At 38.5% G+C, this 17,602-nt stretch overlaps 1 protein-coding gene and 1 long non-coding RNA gene across 2 annotated transcripts; both read right to left on the reverse strand.

The window, feature by feature from the left end:
• Nucleotides 1-1,393: 1,393 nt before the first annotated feature.
• On the reverse strand, nt 1,394-5,653 carry LOC111949096. Its single transcript, XM_023965443.1, has 6 exons — nt 4,627-5,653; nt 3,758-3,818; nt 3,563-3,680; nt 3,263-3,411; nt 3,004-3,099; nt 1,394-1,798 (listed from the first exon to the last, which is right to left on the reverse strand). The coding sequence occupies exons 1-6, from the start codon at nt 4,743-4,745 to the stop codon at nt 1,490-1,492; spliced, it is 852 nt and encodes a 283-aa protein (XP_023821211.1). The 5' UTR covers nt 4,746-5,653; the 3' UTR covers nt 1,394-1,489.
• Nucleotides 5,654-14,075: 8,422 nt separating this feature from the next.
• LOC111949139 lies at nt 14,076-15,336 on the reverse strand. Its single transcript, XR_002875207.1, has 2 exons — nt 15,075-15,336; nt 14,076-14,937 (listed from the first exon to the last, which is right to left on the reverse strand). It is a non-coding gene; the product is annotated as an uncharacterized LOC111949139 (long non-coding RNA).
• Between the last annotated feature and the right edge of the window lie 2,266 nt (nt 15,337-17,602).

The raw sequence follows: 17,602 nt of genomic DNA on the forward strand, positions 1-17,602 counted from the left end.
TTTTTAAAAAGTTTTTATTTAATCATCTTATTTTAAACAAATAAACAAATACCTAATGCAGCTACTCTAAAATACAACATACGTTTGTATCGGAACACACAACTACTTGTACACTATGGGTTGCTGAAGCTTTTTTTACTTAACAGTGCAAGAACAGTATTCAAGTTTCTTCTAATAACGTATAATTTAATAACTTATAACTTAACCAATACCACTGAATCCTACCAGAAAACATCACTGATCACTCTCCTGCGCGCTAAAACCATCAAAGTCCTCTAACTCAGTGTCCGAATTAAACAGCCTCAGGATCTCATCACTCACAAGGCCCACAGTCTCCTCGTTTTCGGTGTCACTTGAGTGCGCGCCGTATTCATCGCGCAGCAGCCCAGCCTTTCGAAACCCGTTGGTGATGGTTGATGTTTTGACACGGCTCCACGCACTTAAGATCCACTCGCAGACTTGAGTTAAAGATGCTCTTCGCATTCGTCCTGTTTTGGTAAAGGATTTCTCGCCAGCTGTCATCCAGGGCTCCCACTCTTCGCGCAGGGCCACCTTAAATGCTCGGTTCACGCTGATATCCAGTGGCTGTAGATACTTTGTGGTACCCCCAGGAATCACAGCTGGAATTGAGTTTGTACTCTTTATGGCAGTTTTCACAGAATCTGTTATGTGGGCCCTCATGCTGTCCATAACGAGCAATGTTTTTTTTCTGCGAAAAAATCCCCCTGTTCGCTTTGAATAGCACTCTGTGAGCCAGTCCTTCATCAGGCTCTCGGACATCCAACCTTTCGGATTCACTTTTATCACAATTCCCTTTGGGAATTTTTCCTTTGGCATTGTCAGTCGTTTAAAAATAATCATCGGTGGGAGCTTTAGGCCCGATGCTGCGCAGCTCAGAACGCAGGTGAAATGTGTTCTCTCGTGACTGCTTGTTTTCAGTATGACGGAGGAGTCACCTTTTTTATTTACAGTTCGAGTGAGAGGCAGGTCAAACGTCAGAGGGACTTCGTCCATGTTTATTATTTCATCCGGGCCGATAGAATTCTCCGCTATCTTTGTCTGCGTTTTCATAACAACTGACACAAGGATGGTACACACAAGTTTGCACTGGGGTAAAAAGAATGCAAATAGTCAGGTTTTTAAAATGTTTAAAAAAAAATATTTTAAAGTACAAAAATCTAAATAAATGTATAAAAAATCTATATAAGTAAATGGGCCATACCTTGAATTAACAACTTTAAATCAACAACATTTCAGAGACCAAACTTGATGGAACCAACGAGTTGACGAGTGCCAAAAGCAATGTCTCTGACAAATGTCGATTACACTGGCAGCCTCTTAACTTGCTCAAGAACCAATGGGCTGACAATTTTAAACAAGTGCCTTAGTTTTCTTTTTTTTCTCTATCAACTACTCTTATTCCCCAGTCAGAACATTTTTTTTTTAATCAAATGTCAAATATCATCACTCTTGCACATGTGATTACATCTCAGCTCAACAGGAGATTTTTCAGAGATTGTAGTTTTGGTGGCAGTTTGTTCTGTCCCAAACAGAACAAACTTTTGAAAGTGTTGATCATGCCTTTTGGATACTTCAAATTTAAAGCATAAGACAGACCAAACAAGATGCAAATTGCCTGAGGCAGATTATGCAGATTATCCAGTACTATACCTCCCTCCACAATGACTGCAGTAGACACTCGGTCAAGGTACAGTTTATTCGGAATGAGAGGATCTTCTTCATCAATAACAGTCAGCACCCCAACGGACACTTGTGGCCAGCCATCAACATCACATGCCTGAATAAGACCAAACAATACAAATATTACAACAGGGAAACGTGAAAATCCACAGTTTTACATCATATCTATCTATCTATCTATCTATCTATCTATCTATCTATCTATCTATCTATCTATCTATCTATCTATCTATCTATCTATCTATCTATCTATCTATCTATCTATCTATCTATCTATCTATCTATCTATCTATCTATCTATCTATCTATCTATCTATCTATCTATCTATCTATCTATCTATCTATCTATCTATCTATCTATCTATCTATCTATCCATCCATCCATCGCTGTCTGTCTATATTGTTATTTATTTAAGTTTATTATAAAGTTGATGATAATTACTTTGCAATTTCCTATAATTTGTCCTTTTGTCATCATTTTATTTGATCATTTGTGCTGCAATGCTGCATGAATGCTAATTTGTCCTTCTATTTAACAGTCTTTAAACTAATTGCTGGAGGTTTGTCAATTTGTAAATGCTTTAACACCATAGACCAAGACCCACTGTGTTCTACTACTGGTCACAATTGTTACCAGACAAAAGATCAATTGTTTCATGGACTTTTCAATATTTTATTATTTTTTCTTAATTGACGTTGATTGTTTAATATCCTTACAAATACAATACACATTTAGTAACACTTACAGGTTCATTAGTTAACATTCATTAACTGCATTAGTTAACATGAACTAAAAATGAATTGCACTTATAAAGCTGCACTTTATCTTGTATGTTAAATGATAATTTCAACATTTACAAATACTTCATTAAAATCTTGTTAACATTAGTTAATGCAGTTAATGAACTTACTTTTGTATTGTATAAATGCAATGAAAATAAAGGTAAACTTTTCCTGATTTATTTTCTCTGATCACCATTCTAGCTTACACTGAATTGCCACATTTTGGAGCCTTCGTCTTTTTACTGCACTCATAGGATGTAATCAAGATTAATCTTAAGTGTTGTCTCAATAAAAGGGCAGCAAACACTACCGGTCAAAAGTTAGGAAAAAGGTAGTTTTATCAATTTTTAAACAAATGTTGTATTATTTTAATACTTTAAAAAAATTATGAAAAAGTTTTTTGGTAACTAGTAGAGTTTTTGGTCAAACAACTTTCGGAGCACAGAAGTGCAATTGATGACAATTCTTATTTTTTGGAAGAAGTAACCCTTTTAAAAAATTTTTACAATGAGAACTTACATTGCAGGTGTTGTAGAAGTTAATGGCATCAACACCAAGCAGGATAGGTAAGCCCCGGAGCACAAGAGTGCGCATTGCTGTCACGTCTGCTTCTTTCTAGAAGTAGATAAAAAAAAAGAGATCAAGTTCAAGATCATGAAACTTTAAAGCTACAGTAAAAATAAATTAGCTTACTTCACCCAAAGATTTAAATTCTGTCATTGATTATATTAATTATGTCACAGAATAATAAACAAAATTAAGGCTGCAGTAAACTCACCCATGTATTCATTTGCTGCATAAGCTCATCCAATGTCTCTCCAACGGTCCCTTTCTTTGACTTGAAGATTGTGACAAAGCGTGGCGTGTAGCGATCCACAGCACCATAAACGTTACTCTGCAGATCTGTGGTGACTAACCTGTTAAACTCTGCAAACACATACACATGCAACAAAAAAAAGAAAAAAACTGAGTGTTGGGACAGTGTGGACATTTGTTAATGTTTGGTCCAATTCTAAAGACAAACCTAAACAGAATTCAGTTTCTCATGGTCGAAAGAGTAATATGAATAAGTACTTACTTGTCTCTGGTATTGGCCGTTGCCGAGTGAAGCCTCCATGTTTTAAACGATAATGTTTTAACAAAAGTCCTCTTTTGTTTTCAGAAAAAACACAGTGCTTACAGTTCCACTGCATCTGCTAGAGATTATTTGAAGTGGACATATATTTTAAGTTGGTTTAGTCAACAAAATATTAACAAAATATAAAGTCCTCACCAGTGTATCAAGACCTGTTTGTGGAAGACCAATCAGGAGGCAGCTGCCAGAAGGACTTCCTCTAAAAAAATAACAAAATTTAATTAACAGGTTCTGCTTTGCAAAATTAAAGACACATTCCTTGATATGTGCATATTCTAAAAGCATTACAGAAAATATACCTTTAAATACGCTGTTCTATAAATATGCATGTGTGACTTCAGTACAGACCATTTTAAAACAGCGTTTCCTCTGATAACTTTCAGTAATGCTGTGCCAGTACAAAAAAAATGTTGGAAAAGAAAATTTTCATGTGATATTAAGATTTCTTAGTTTAACGTCACTTTTAACATTACTATGTATGTGTTTCGTATTTATGGCTCAGTATATCAGCAGTGATATAAAACAGTTGAGTTTGAGTAAAGAAACATTTTACAGTGCTTGTATTATATATTCTTAATTTACTGAATTTAAAAATAATAGTATAATGTTAATGTGAAATCACAAAACATATCAAAAATAACCACAAACGTCATCTCTGCATAAACTGTTACATATAACAGTAAATGTCGCCATTTCAACAGCTTTGTAACGTTAATCATTTATAAACCAAAGCCAACAGATGGGAATGCATCAGGGAAAATGGTAAAATAGAAAACCATAATTGTATTTGGAACGATTAAAACAAAATTTTAGTCAATCCAGGAACCGTTGTGGTACCTGATAGTTTTATATGTAAAAAAAAAAAAAAACAGGCCAAATCATCTTCTTCAAGATCTGAATAAATCAAAATTATATGCTAACTGTTACACATTAAGGAGCTCAGCAACAATTAGCAACAGACAGTTAAAAAAACCATTCACTCAAATGTTGCATGCTTGATTACTTACCTTATTATTATTCTTTTTCTTTCAAAAAAGTAACGAAGCTCCGGATAAAAACGTAGGTGGCCTCTCAACGTCTTTCCACATCTGGAGAATTGGCGCCAAGATACGTACAAATTACGCATGCTCTTGCAGTGCCGCTTCTTTTTCTTCGTTTTTTTCTGCACATTAGGTACGCTTTATTGCACTGCTGCCTCTCACTGGTGTAATAACGTCATTGCATCCTTTGTTGCTACTTGCTTGTTTCAAGTAAGTGTCACTCAAACAATTAAGTAAATTGTTATTTTCAACCTGCAATTGACTGTAACTCAACAAAACCTAGTAAGAAGTATGTATTTTATATTACTGAGTAAAGTTAACTAAGTATATGTGAGTCAGGAAAGCTATTACAATTTACAGTGTATAACACCACGACGGCCCACCTTTAAAATTTTCTATTTTCATCTCGGAGGCGATCGCTTTAGCCTTCAGCCTTATTTGTACAGTGGAGACACCGCGGCCACCTGCTCTTTGAACGTTCACCCAGTCCTCCAGGAAGTTTTCAAGCTCAGGCCATCTGCTATGGTTACCTCTGAAAGCTTTGGTTGTCTTTTTGCACTGGCTCAGTTTTTCTTGCTGGAGCCTCCATCTTCTCACCATGGATTCGTTTATGCCAAGATTACGGGCGGCAGCTCGATTTCCTTCTTTCACTGCCACAGCGATCGCTTTTAACTTAAAAGCTGCATCATACGCTTTTCTTCTCGTATTCTCCATGTTGATGAGGGTTAGTAACGACTGAATGTAATATTATGGAAGTGATTACCGTAATCATACAATTTCATTGGACCCCTTTGAACAACTCATTCATTATTGGTCGACTGTTACTGGGGAACATATTTTTCCCGCCGCGAAAAATTAGAACGGAAGTTGTGATTAATCATACAATTTCATTGGACCTCTGAACTACTCATTCATTTTATTGGTCGATGTTTTTCCCGCCACTGAAAAAATAAATAAAAAAGCCGCCCCATATTACAAGCCGCCGTGTTAAAAGTGTAGAAAAAAAGTAGCGGCTTGTAATCCGGAATTTACGGTATTTTAAGTGAAGGGAATATTGAATGAACTTGGTCATTTCTAATCATTGGTTTGGTTTTGAACAGCCATGGTCTTACTATTATGAAAAACACACCCCAGTTGTTTGAGCACCCTTGCTTTGCCAGACCCTGGGGGTGTGGAAAAAAAGTTTTGATTAAAGGATGGCAAGCAAATGGAAAACTTAAGCTGATGCAATGAAAAATCAAACCGGATCATCATTTCTGCCAAGTGTCAAGTGCAATGTGTACACAGTGTAACATAAAGGAAAAACAAGTGCAGCATCTCTATATATACACACAAGAACTACAATTGAAGCTAACTCAGGAAAAGGTGGGAACTTGAGTAATTTATTCAAACGGGCTCAAACAGAACAGCCCAACTCAAACGGGATCTATGGTTCTGCTTCCATTGGTTCAATGAGTAAAATGAACAGTAGGGCTACACGATATGAGGAAAACTCTCAATGCGCAATATTAGTGATGAATATTGCGAATGGCGATATAACTTGCGATACATAAACAAGACAACCAAAAAAATAATTTACATTTTACTGAAACAGTTTAAATAAGACTCAAAACAGCTTAAATTATACTCCAAATGAACCTCGTCTACATAGGAGGCATCTAACATAAAAGGACTCCATCCGATTGGTCAATGATGTAAAGAGGTCCATCCAATTGTTCAAATGCATAAATGGATTTATTTGATTTATTAAATACTTCAAGCTGTCATAGGACACAGCGATATGCGTATTACAAATCTTGTTTTCGAAATAACAATATCAATCAATTAACACAAAACCATTGATCTTAATTAAAAATAAAAAGGCAAGTTGTTTAAAACTGAACTACCACCGTCCAGATCAGACATTGCCCGGCGCTCTAGAAACCTGATTAGATGTGTTCTAATCTCATCTCTCCAACCGCTGCCACTTAGCGGATATAGATAGAAAATCTCCCTGGCCTGTGGCCTCAGCAGCTTTTAAATGTTAAAAGTATAGCAATTTCTTTGTTGTTGTTTGTTTGGATCAACAAGAAAATAAATTATGAATGTGCTTACACAGAGTGTCGGGGAACAAAAGCAGAGATGATGATCCACTGCAGACTGGCTGCATTGTCCTGTAAAAAAACAACAATAGCAAAACATGGTTTAAAAATCCTACTCAGTATTGGCTTACAAAAACATGAGTAAGTGGCAAATTACCGGAAGGTGCTCCATCGGGTTTGCTGATAATGGTGGGAACCAAGTGGGAGTGACATGGCTGTTGCAGCAAAAACATGCTCCACTCTCTGTGACGGACAAAGAGTGATTTTCATCCTCACAGCTACAATTGATGATAATTTAAATTCGTGAAAGAGCTGAATTACCCTCTCAGTTACCTTAAGACAACTGTTGAGGATCTAGCAGAGTACATAACACAAGGGTTGTAATTTAAAATAAGGGTGTTAGAAAAAAAATCGATTCAGCAATATATCGCGATAGTTCATTTGGCGATACTTGCATCGATTCAAAATTCTGTCAGGACGATATTTATTTAAATATTTCTGAGTGTCCTTCAGTGTCTGACTGTTGTTTTCCACTTCACCCTCCGACCACTAGTTGGCAGCAGAGCACACTGAGCCTCTTTAAGCAGCTCTACTCTGCACAAAACAACAGGAAGACCTCCGCCAGAGGCAGCTTTTTTTCGTTGTTATGAGATATCAAATACTTAGTTTTACTTGGGATGATACCGAACCAAATCTCTGCGCCATGTTGCTGCCAGTAACATATAAAAACGTGGATTGCTGTGTTTTTTAGTGGCTCAGATAAGAAGGAGTGAACCACTGCAGCTACACAGAGGCTAATGGTAATACACTTCTATATTTTAAGTTACCAAAATAAAAGCACTACAGGTTTGCCTGGGTAAAAGCAACTTATGTATGAGATACAATTGCAGTGCTTAACATTGTGATCATTAAATAAAGTGAATTTGACAATTTTATTCCAGGGAAAGATGTATTGAACTTCAGGTAGAGTTTTTTCGAAGTCATTTTTTCAAAAAAGAGAAAAAAAATGTGTTCCAGAACAATATACGGGATTCGTAGCGTATCGTGGGGCGCGTATCGGAATATGTATCATATTGCCAGACTCCTGCCAATACACACCCCTAATGTAAAACACTATAATATTCTTTATGAATAATTATCACAGCACATCCTCTATGCCTACCATCCCATCAACATCCTGTTCTAAACCCAGACTCCAAAAGTCAGGACAAGTCAAAATAGTGTTGTCCACCATTTCAATGTGGTCTCCTGGACTCTTGCTCTCATCCAGGACCTGGGTCAACTAGTAGAAGAAAAAAAAAAACTATTTAAAAGCCATAACCTGTGTAAGTTATAATTAGAATTGAATTTTGAAGCACTAAAAATTTCTAATTTATCACAGAATTTTAAGAAAATTTGCAAAGGCTCATATTATTTTAAAGAAAAGATAACAAATTAGAAAAGTGAAGTCCGTAAAACACTCAGGAGGGCTTTACGATAGAAAGCCTCTATTAGTCCGTGGCTATTTGTTGAAAGCTTGCAAACGTGTTTTGAGGCGTGTGTGGATGTTAACCACACTTTACCATTTGTTCCTGTTCCTCAACAAGTTTTCTGACCCCAGTATGCAATGGGAGGTAACAATCCATTGATACTAGTGACATCCGTCTGCTTGTTCATGGTGTATACTAAAAAAAAGAATGAAATGGAAATTAGTTATAAAATGTCAACTTTCTCTGTAAAATATGTAAATAGCAATGACTCAAACTCCTGAGGCTCTTGTGGTTCTTTTTCTTGGTCACTGGCAGAGGTTCCCTTTTGCGTCCCAGCGCGGGCAGGAGCTACAGATTTTTTTTTTTTTTAATTTGCATAAATTGAGATGAGGAAAAAAAAAATACATGAACATTTAATAAAATATCATACCTAAGACAACCCTCACATGGATGTCAGTTTGCATCTTCACAGTCGAAGGAACAATGTGGCTGTACTGAACCATAGCCTTTTGTTTTTTGCCATATTATAGTGGTGGAGTGTTTCTTTGAAAAAATATGTGGGTTGATGCGATGGTCATATTTAAAAAAGTAATTATTTTTCCTTTTCCTGAGAACAGCTCCACACATTGGCTGTTGACAGGTCAAGCAAGCTCAGGCACAAGCTCAAGCTTTTTTTAGAGCGTCTGTTCTGTCTTTTCTGTTGCCTTGATGTTATACATCATTTAAGGCAAAATGCTTTAAGGATCCAGTGAGTGGAGGGTGTCCGTCCTTGTCAGCTGGCATCTTTGAACTTCTCAGCCACGGCATGTTTAAAACAACCTTGCCCTCTGAGACCTGCTGGATGTTCTGTGGTGTTGGATCCTGTAACTTTCCATGAAAAGGTCCAAAGATTCCTGGCTGCCTGCAGTTAGCGTGTAATGCCAGTCCCCGCGCATTGTTGTGCACTATCACATTAGGGAAGTGCTTCTATGTCAGCAAAATATCAACAAAGTCACGTGGACTCTCCGCTCAAAGGTTGAACTTTACTGAGTACAGAACTCCACATGGACAAGTGATTTCAGCCCACCCACCTGTAAGACAACAGACCAAAAATATAATGTCTACATCAGTGGTCCAAATGAATTTCTTTAGTAGGTAAAAAAAAACCCATTCCGATTATGTACAAAAACATATTACCATCACATCGAAAGTAGTAACGGAAATTCATTTTCAAATGAGCTTTTCTTCAACGTACCAGAGGCACCCCAAACCTTCTCAAACACCTTGTTATAGTTGGACCTATTTGACATCTTCTCTCAGAGTCTAAGGACAAAATTTTGGAGCCTAAGCTGTCCACACCACACTTTTTGCAAAGTGCCCTTACTTCCTGAACCTGTGTTGATAAGAGTAATTATTGTTAAGAATGTCACGTGCGGGGTTGGCTCGAGAGCCGGTAGGACCCAGATGCAGAGGCGGAGGCACGAGGATCAGGGACTAGTGGTTTTAATAAACAAAACCGAACACAAAGCGCTGCAGAGCAGGTTTTCAGAACAAAACAAAACTTACTTGATGTGGCGAGGAACATGAAATGAGAGCGTGGCGAGGACCAAGGAACTAGACAGCATGACATGAACACCAAGACAGAGTTAATGGACCAGCACAGGAGGAAGGCAGAGACAAGACTTAAATACAGACAGGGCAGAACAGACACAGGTGAACACGATCAGGGCAGATGGGGACCAAAGGAAGTAAAACTCAATAAACAAGGATAAATAAAACAGGAAACAGAACCAAACAAGACAGAACAAGAACTAAAACGAAAAACAAGACATAACAAACTCAAACCATGACAAAGAATCTGGTAAATACATCATAATCCTTGGTGACCAGTGATGATAGCTTGGGCGCACAACAAAAGGGTTCTTCCTACAAACTTTGGGATCAAATGGGATGAGTATTAGTAGTCATTGATCCATTTGTAGCCCCAAAAATGCAGAAAACATTACACTTTGTTGTGTTTTTAAACATGGCTTACCTGGGATCAAACTGAGACTTAGCACAGCATCCCAAAAGTCCATTATGTCTACATGACCACCATAGTCATCTGGGGGGCTTTGGATTTCAGTCACTATTAAAGCAACAGTTATGTTATATATAAATTAAAAATGTAATAAGTAATAAGGACAATTAAGTCATTGACCAAAAAAAGATCACTAAATGTGTTGGTTTTGTCAGGGCCCTTAAAGTGAAGCTATGCCTGTGGTATCTTCTCCTTCTGTGGTCTAGATCAGTGTTTTTCAACCTTTTTTGAGCCACGGCACAATCAAACTTGACAAAAATCCCGCGGCACACCAGCATCCAAAAATTAAAAAAGGAGAAACTCATAGTCTGTATTGATCTACAGTCCCTCCGCAATCTCACATACATTTTTGTGATAATTGTGGCAGAAAAAGCTGGACGTTACAGCTGTTTTTTCTAAAAGATGTAATAAAAGTTAAGTTAGAACATTTAAAAATTGTTTGATGTGTTCGTTGTGGTTTCAAGACGTTTAACAACGAAGACTCATTGTGCGCTGAGATGCTGTCACTTTAACCCAATGCATCATGGGAGATATAGAGCAAACACCCGCCGAACGCAGACAGACTCGCTTCTCTGAGCTTCATGGTTTTGTTCACTTGTTCCATGGTCTGATACCGGATCCCGCAGAAAGCTACACCGCTAAAGACGAGCTTTAGCTGGTATTTTTGTTGGAACATAGCGACTTTATGAGCAGAATCGGAACAATGGAAGTGAAGACTTTAACCACTTCTGATTGGTCAGACTGATGACGTGTGATTAAGCCTCCAAGAATGATTGGTGGAGACAGTAAAAGGGGCCGGACTTTTCCGAAAACAGCTGAAGCTACGGCTAAATCGCGGTACCATCATTCTTATCAAAGTGTCTTTAATAGAATCAAATAAACACAAAGAAAAAAGTCTTTTATTCATTCATTCATTCATTTTCTGCCGTTTATCCCTTTCGGGGTCACGGGGCTGCCAGAGCCCATCTACTTGTGGGCGAAGGCAGGGGACACCCTGGACAGGTTGCCAGTCTGTCGCAGGACCACAATCACACACCCATTCACAGTCACACTCACACCTATGGACAATTTAGATTAAACAATTAACCTATGAAGCATGTTTTTGGACAGTGGGAGGAAGCCGGAGACCCCGGAGAAAAACCACGCATACATGGGGAGAACATGCAAACTCCACACAGAAAGGTCCCCCATTGATGTTGTTTTTCATGTCCCCCAGCCAGGACTTGAACCAGGGGCCTTCTTGCTGTGAGGCAAGAGCGCTAACCTCTGCGCCAAAAAAAAGTATTTTATGATCTTTCATATTCATAACTACTCAGTGTTTTATAAGGCCCTGTTTGGATGAACACAGAGCTGATATCCTTGAGATGTTAAATGTTTTTAGGTCAGTTAACTTAATGAGGGGAATTCCCCATGGCACACCTGACCATCTCCCACGGCACACTGATTGAAAAACACTGGTCTAGATGATTTCTATGACTTTACTGACAGCTGTCTGTGTCTGAAAATAATTAACAGGACAGGAGTAATGTAATTCTATTAGATTTTAGAAAATGTTATTCAATCAACATTTTTCCAAGCATGCAAATATTCACCTGTAAAAAATTTCTTATAATGAGAGACACAGGTGCAAAGACAAGATTAGATGGTTGTCAAAGTTGTGGATGTCATCCTCCCACTGCTGGTATCGATATATTATGCCACACCTGAGGCATGACTTTCTGTATGTTGATACATCTAAAAACAGAAACAACAACAATAAACTATTGTTATTGGTTATATCTAATTTCAAATTAATTAAATAATAATTTGTAAGACTCATGTACTGAAATATACCGAGGATGAGAAGGTGATGGATGGACCTGTAACGGTACTAACTTCAATTCAATTCAGTTTCATTTATATAGCCCAAAATCACAACAACAGGCGTCTCAATGGGGTTCGTACCGGTAATTGTAAAGTGAACATAAAATCATAAGGATTATGAATTCATAGAATTCAATTGGAAAATTCTAAACTGAACTAACTAAGCAGACTAAACTAAACTGAGCATCCCTGCCCTTAGACCCTCCTTCACGGGAAGGAAAATCTCCTCAAAAAAACCTTGGGGTGCCTACATGAAGGAGGGATCCTCCCCCAGGACAGACAGGCAATGCACCAGTACTCTTAGAGAGAATTTTCTTATCTAACTTCACAACTACATATTTAAATAGTCCAGCAGATGAACTTCATCCAGATGAAGTTGGGGGACGGCTGGGGGCGTGAACGAGCCAGAGACAGGATCCAGTCAAGTGTAGGAGCAGGAGTAGAGACGAGCCAGAGACGCGGTACATAGTCAGGTACAGGGGCACAGATGTGCCAGGGGTGAGGACCACAGCCAAGTGCAGGTGCACTGACGAGCCAACTGGAATCTAGAATCACTACCACTCCCCCAGAGGGGAGTAGAAAAGCGGGACAGTACATGAGTCGCACTGAACCAAACAGGGGCATGGACAACTAAATGATCAAGAATAGAGGAGAAGAAGAGAGTAGAAGTAGATGAGAATAGAGGACAGAATCCCAGTGCATCATACTTTATCCCGCTTCAAACTTCTAGTTCGTTTCAAACTTCTAGTTTGAAGCTGAAACAACCTCACAAACAACTTCAAACTTCTAGTTAAAGCCGGCCAACTAACAACTAATTGTTATTGTTGATTTTAATTTAAACATGTTAACAGTAAGTTAAATATTCTCTAATTACCAGCTATAAGCCTGTCCAAAGAGGAATATTTTAAGCTTAACTACTAACCTTAAACTACACCTGTGCTGGTCAGGATATTGGCTTTTGGGGGTTATTATTTGTTGCTCACCAAGTGGGTATTCACACTCCAAACATTTTGTTTCTGCTGGGATAAGGTATTTTGGAAAGCTGTCCTGTGTTCTCCCATCTCTAGACTGTTCAATGAGAGCCTTGTGTAGTTCTGCTGGAAACTCTTTCTATGTCAAAAAGTATTTGAGCATTTTTAAAATGGACTTGTCATTTGGTGGATAAATGAATGTGCAGCTGCTTGAATCTTCGCTGGAATCCTGGAATCCGTCAGGTAACTCTGCCTCAGTACTTTTCACCTTCTGAAACGACTCCCCATTTGTGACAAAGAGGTGCCATTTTGCAATGGCTTTATGATTTGCAGGACTATCTTGCTTTTGAGCATGAACAATGCCAGCTGTTATATTTTCTGTCAAATGCAACTATCAATCAGCCCAATATACTATAATATGTGATTTTTGGCTCAAAGACAGATTTGAATTTTCGATGATGGACCATAGTCAGCTGCACCGAAAGGGGCACACCCTCTGCATCTGCTTTTTTTTACAGTGCAACAGACTGGTCTTCCTCTCTTCCCCAAACCATTTCTAGTCTACCATCCTTTCAAATGCCTCCTCACATAGAGTGACATTTTGGTTGTCAGCTCGTGGGCGGTACGGTAGAGATTTGACATGGTGGCACTCATAGGACAGTATTCCGCTTCTGTGGGCAAAGTCCCTATTGAGCCAGACTTGGTCAACCTCACACACTATTTTATGACTCAGCCCCCAGGTTTTCGTCTAACCATGTACAGGCTTTGCTGGACCACAGAATCATTTCTCAACAGCAAACACACCAGTTCTACATCCAGACACTGACTGGATAAAAACCTTTTTTATGGGAAACTGTCTCAAAATGCTGTGTGTGTTTCTTCCTGGAATGCATTTTGAATTTTTTTTAATAAATCCCTTTTGCAGTGAGGACAAGTAATGTTTGCATCTTACGTCTTTCCTTTATTTTTTTTCCCTGAGATGGGGGCTCTGAGGGCTGCGATGGTGGTTTTGGTGGGTCAGTGGAGTCACTGTTCTGGCCTCTGCTTTCCATTTAGGTGTTTCTTCTTCATGGGGCTGTCCCAAATGCTTGAAAAACTGTGACCTATTGACCAATGTTGCCAGACGGTACCAACAGTGAAAGTGTGACATATAGCAACCTTAGCCACACTTAATGACTGTAAATTCTAAATGAGGAATGATAGGAACATATTGAAACACTTTTGTCTTACACACTTCACATTCATAAGACTTAAGGTTGTGCCGGAATTCCTTCACTACTCACTATATAGTGCACTCTTTAGTTTGTTCACCATTTTTTAGCGCTGTCCGAATCTTCAATTTAAAAACTTGAGAGCCCTAGATATTTTTGATTTTTAATGAACCATCAACGTTTTCATCTTCAGAAGACAGTAGACTCATAAATTTTTATTGCAAAACACTCACGTCAATTAGATTTTAACTTTTAAAATCCAGGGCACTACATAGTCCCGCACTATATCGTTTTTTGGTAGTTAGGGATTAGGGTGGGAATTCGGACACAGCCTAGATGTACTTTTGTGTTTCACGGATGAATAGTTTTTCATGTGGTGGGCCACAGCATGCTTTGCACCCTAGTAATGGCTAAATGGACAGTGGAAAGTGTTGTTTTGTTTTTTTGGCGTTGGTTTTTCATCGTCCAATAAAACTGTAATGTGTCTCTTTATACAAAGACACAAATTAAACAGGTGAAAAAAAAAACAAAGAAAGAAAGTTTTACAGACCTTGGAAGACACAAAATAGCTTGACATTACGAAAGTCCCAGGAGAGCCGCAAGCTAACCAGCTCCGTGTTAAACCTGAACCACGTATAGACCGATGGAAAAAAAGCACAATAGATTTGAAAATACAAATAAAACCTATATCAAAGTAACGGCAAAATTGTGGTGGAAAAGCGAGCAATAATCACAATAGAGCTTTGTTTTCATTAACTTACAGTCATTTTGTTGATGCAAAACCTCCATTTCGAAAAGATCTACATCGCATCGCTGCACATGGAAACGAAGAAGAAGATGGCAACTGCGCTGATGAAGGAGAATGGCATATAGTGGGCGGAGCTCCACGTGGGCGGGATTAAACGTTGAGCTTTGCCCTGTTCCGCAGGCTGCAGCCAGAGGCTTCTCTACACGGAGGCCCAATGAACTAGGGGTGTGTATTGGCAAGACTCTGGCGATACGATACGTATCCTGATACGCGCCCTGCGACACGATACGTATCCCGATATTTTACCTAAACATGTTTTCTTTCTGTTTTTTTAAATGTGACTTTGAAAAACTCAACCTGAATTTTAATGTCTTCCACTGTAATAAAATGGTCAAATTCGGTTTAATGATCACAATGTTAAGCACTGCAATTGTATCTCATATATAAGTTGTGTTTACCAAAGCAAATTCATAGTGCTTTTATTTTGGTAAGTTAAAATATAGAAAGGGAACAGTCAACATTGTCTGATTTAAAAAAAATTTTTTTTTCAGCATAAGAAAAAACAAAGAATGAATGAGCCTTAATCAATAAGTTTCTATTGGGGAAATAAAATGCTGTTTCTCTAATGCTTTTAAACAGATCAGGAGCCTGAATGGCGCTTTAAAAATAAAGGGTGGGGGACACACACTGATTCTTTCCAGAAACAATAAAGTGTGATAATGAGCAGCATGACTCTGCACAGGAAAGTGCAGAGTCATGTGCAACGAAGGAAAGTTGCTTTAATGTGACAAAAAGGCGCTTTGTTTACATATCTGCTCTGTTGCACCTTTGCAGCCACGCTTCTCACACACGGAAGTAAACTGGTATCGCTGATCACCACAATGTCAGCCTTTTTCAGAGCATTGTAGACATCCCTCTGATCCATCAGGTCCCTAAACTAGAATTCAGTGCTTTGAGGTTCTGCAGAACTTTAGCCCGCTTTGCTAGCATGTTAGCAGATGCTAAGCGCATTAGCCTATTAGCTGCTGTCGTGCTTCATTGTCTATCTTATTTATCTGAGCCGCTAAAAATCACAGCAATCCACGTTTTCATATCTTACTAGCAGCAACATGGCTCAAAGTTTCTGTTTGGTATCCATTCAAGTAAAAACTAAATAGTTCATGTCTCATAACAACAGAACAAGCTGCCTCTGCTCTGGCTGCAGTCTTCCTGTTGTCTTGTGCAGAGTAGAGCTGCTCAAAGAGGCTCCGTGTTCTCTGCTGCCAACTAGCGGTCGGAGGGTGAAGTGGACAAGAGTCAGACACTGAAGGACGCTCAGAAATGATTAAATAAATATCGATCTGGCAGCATTTTGAATCGATACAAGTATTGCCAAATGATGTATTGCGATATATTGCAGAATGGATTTTTTTCTTACACCCCTACTATGAACCATAAGGGAACTGCAAGACACACCTGCAGTCCCCTTTAGATGTAGCCGGTTTTGTCTACGATCCTCAATGAGGCCAGACAACCCAAAAACCCTCAGAACGCGTACGGGTCAACCCTCCATAGGGTGCATGTGACGAAAGATTATTTAGAGGAAATGTTCACACTCTAAAACAAGGCTGGCCAACCCTGGTCCTCTAGAGCATTAACCCTGCCTCTTTTTCCAGATCTCCCTGGACTGCTTGATGCTGACAACCTAAAATAAGTGTGTTCAGTCAATCAGGATGTGGAATTACTTGAGTCAGCTAATCAGCAGCAACCTGGTCAGGGACAAGTAGACAACAGGCAGGGTTATGGCTCTTAATGACCACGGTTGGCCAGCCTTGCTCTAAAACATTTGATCTTTTTTTTTCTTTTTTTTTAACCAAAATAAAGTCATTACTCTGTTGCAGGATTGTTTTATTTTCATGCAATTTTTTTAAATGATAAAATCACCCCTGAAATTAAAGTCTGATTCTTTCATTTTCAAATCAATGCTTTGGTTTGTACTGCACGTTTGTAATTCTATTGCAACAGGAATTTTCTCAGGGCAGGCGTTCCTACATGATTTTTTTAATTGGTTCTTACAGCTTGATAAGTGGAAATGCAACATTTCCCAATGGAAAACCTTTAAATGGAGACAAACTGCTTGTTTACAATATTAAGATAATTCTATTTCAAAAACACTTGGCCTTTTATTTAAGGTAAACTGAGTTTAACATTAAGCCAAAGAAAAGTGGGTGTCTGTATCGGCTAAGTTAAATGCAAAAGCTGATGTAAAACCTTGTGTACTTAGACAGATGTGCTTTATTTCTACGTAATTGAACAGGGCCCCGCTGTGATCGTCCCCTGCTGTTTATGTACGGGATCACTGACAAAGAAATGTCATTCATGTGTTTAGCTAAGACTAAGATTTAATGTTCCATTATTGTCAAAAAGCCTGATGTTATTATCCTCGGGCATATTGCTAGCTGAGGGTCACTTTGAAATAGTTACAAAACTAGACCATTAGCTTTCTGGATCAGGCTGTGTGATTGACGGCTTTGAGCAGTCAAGGATGTTTCATGTTAATCA

This window comes from Oryzias latipes, chromosome 17 (genome assembly GCF_002234675.1).
Source record: "Oryzias latipes chromosome 17, ASM223467v1".
NCBI lineage: Eukaryota > Metazoa > Chordata > Actinopteri > Beloniformes > Adrianichthyidae > Oryzias > Oryzias latipes.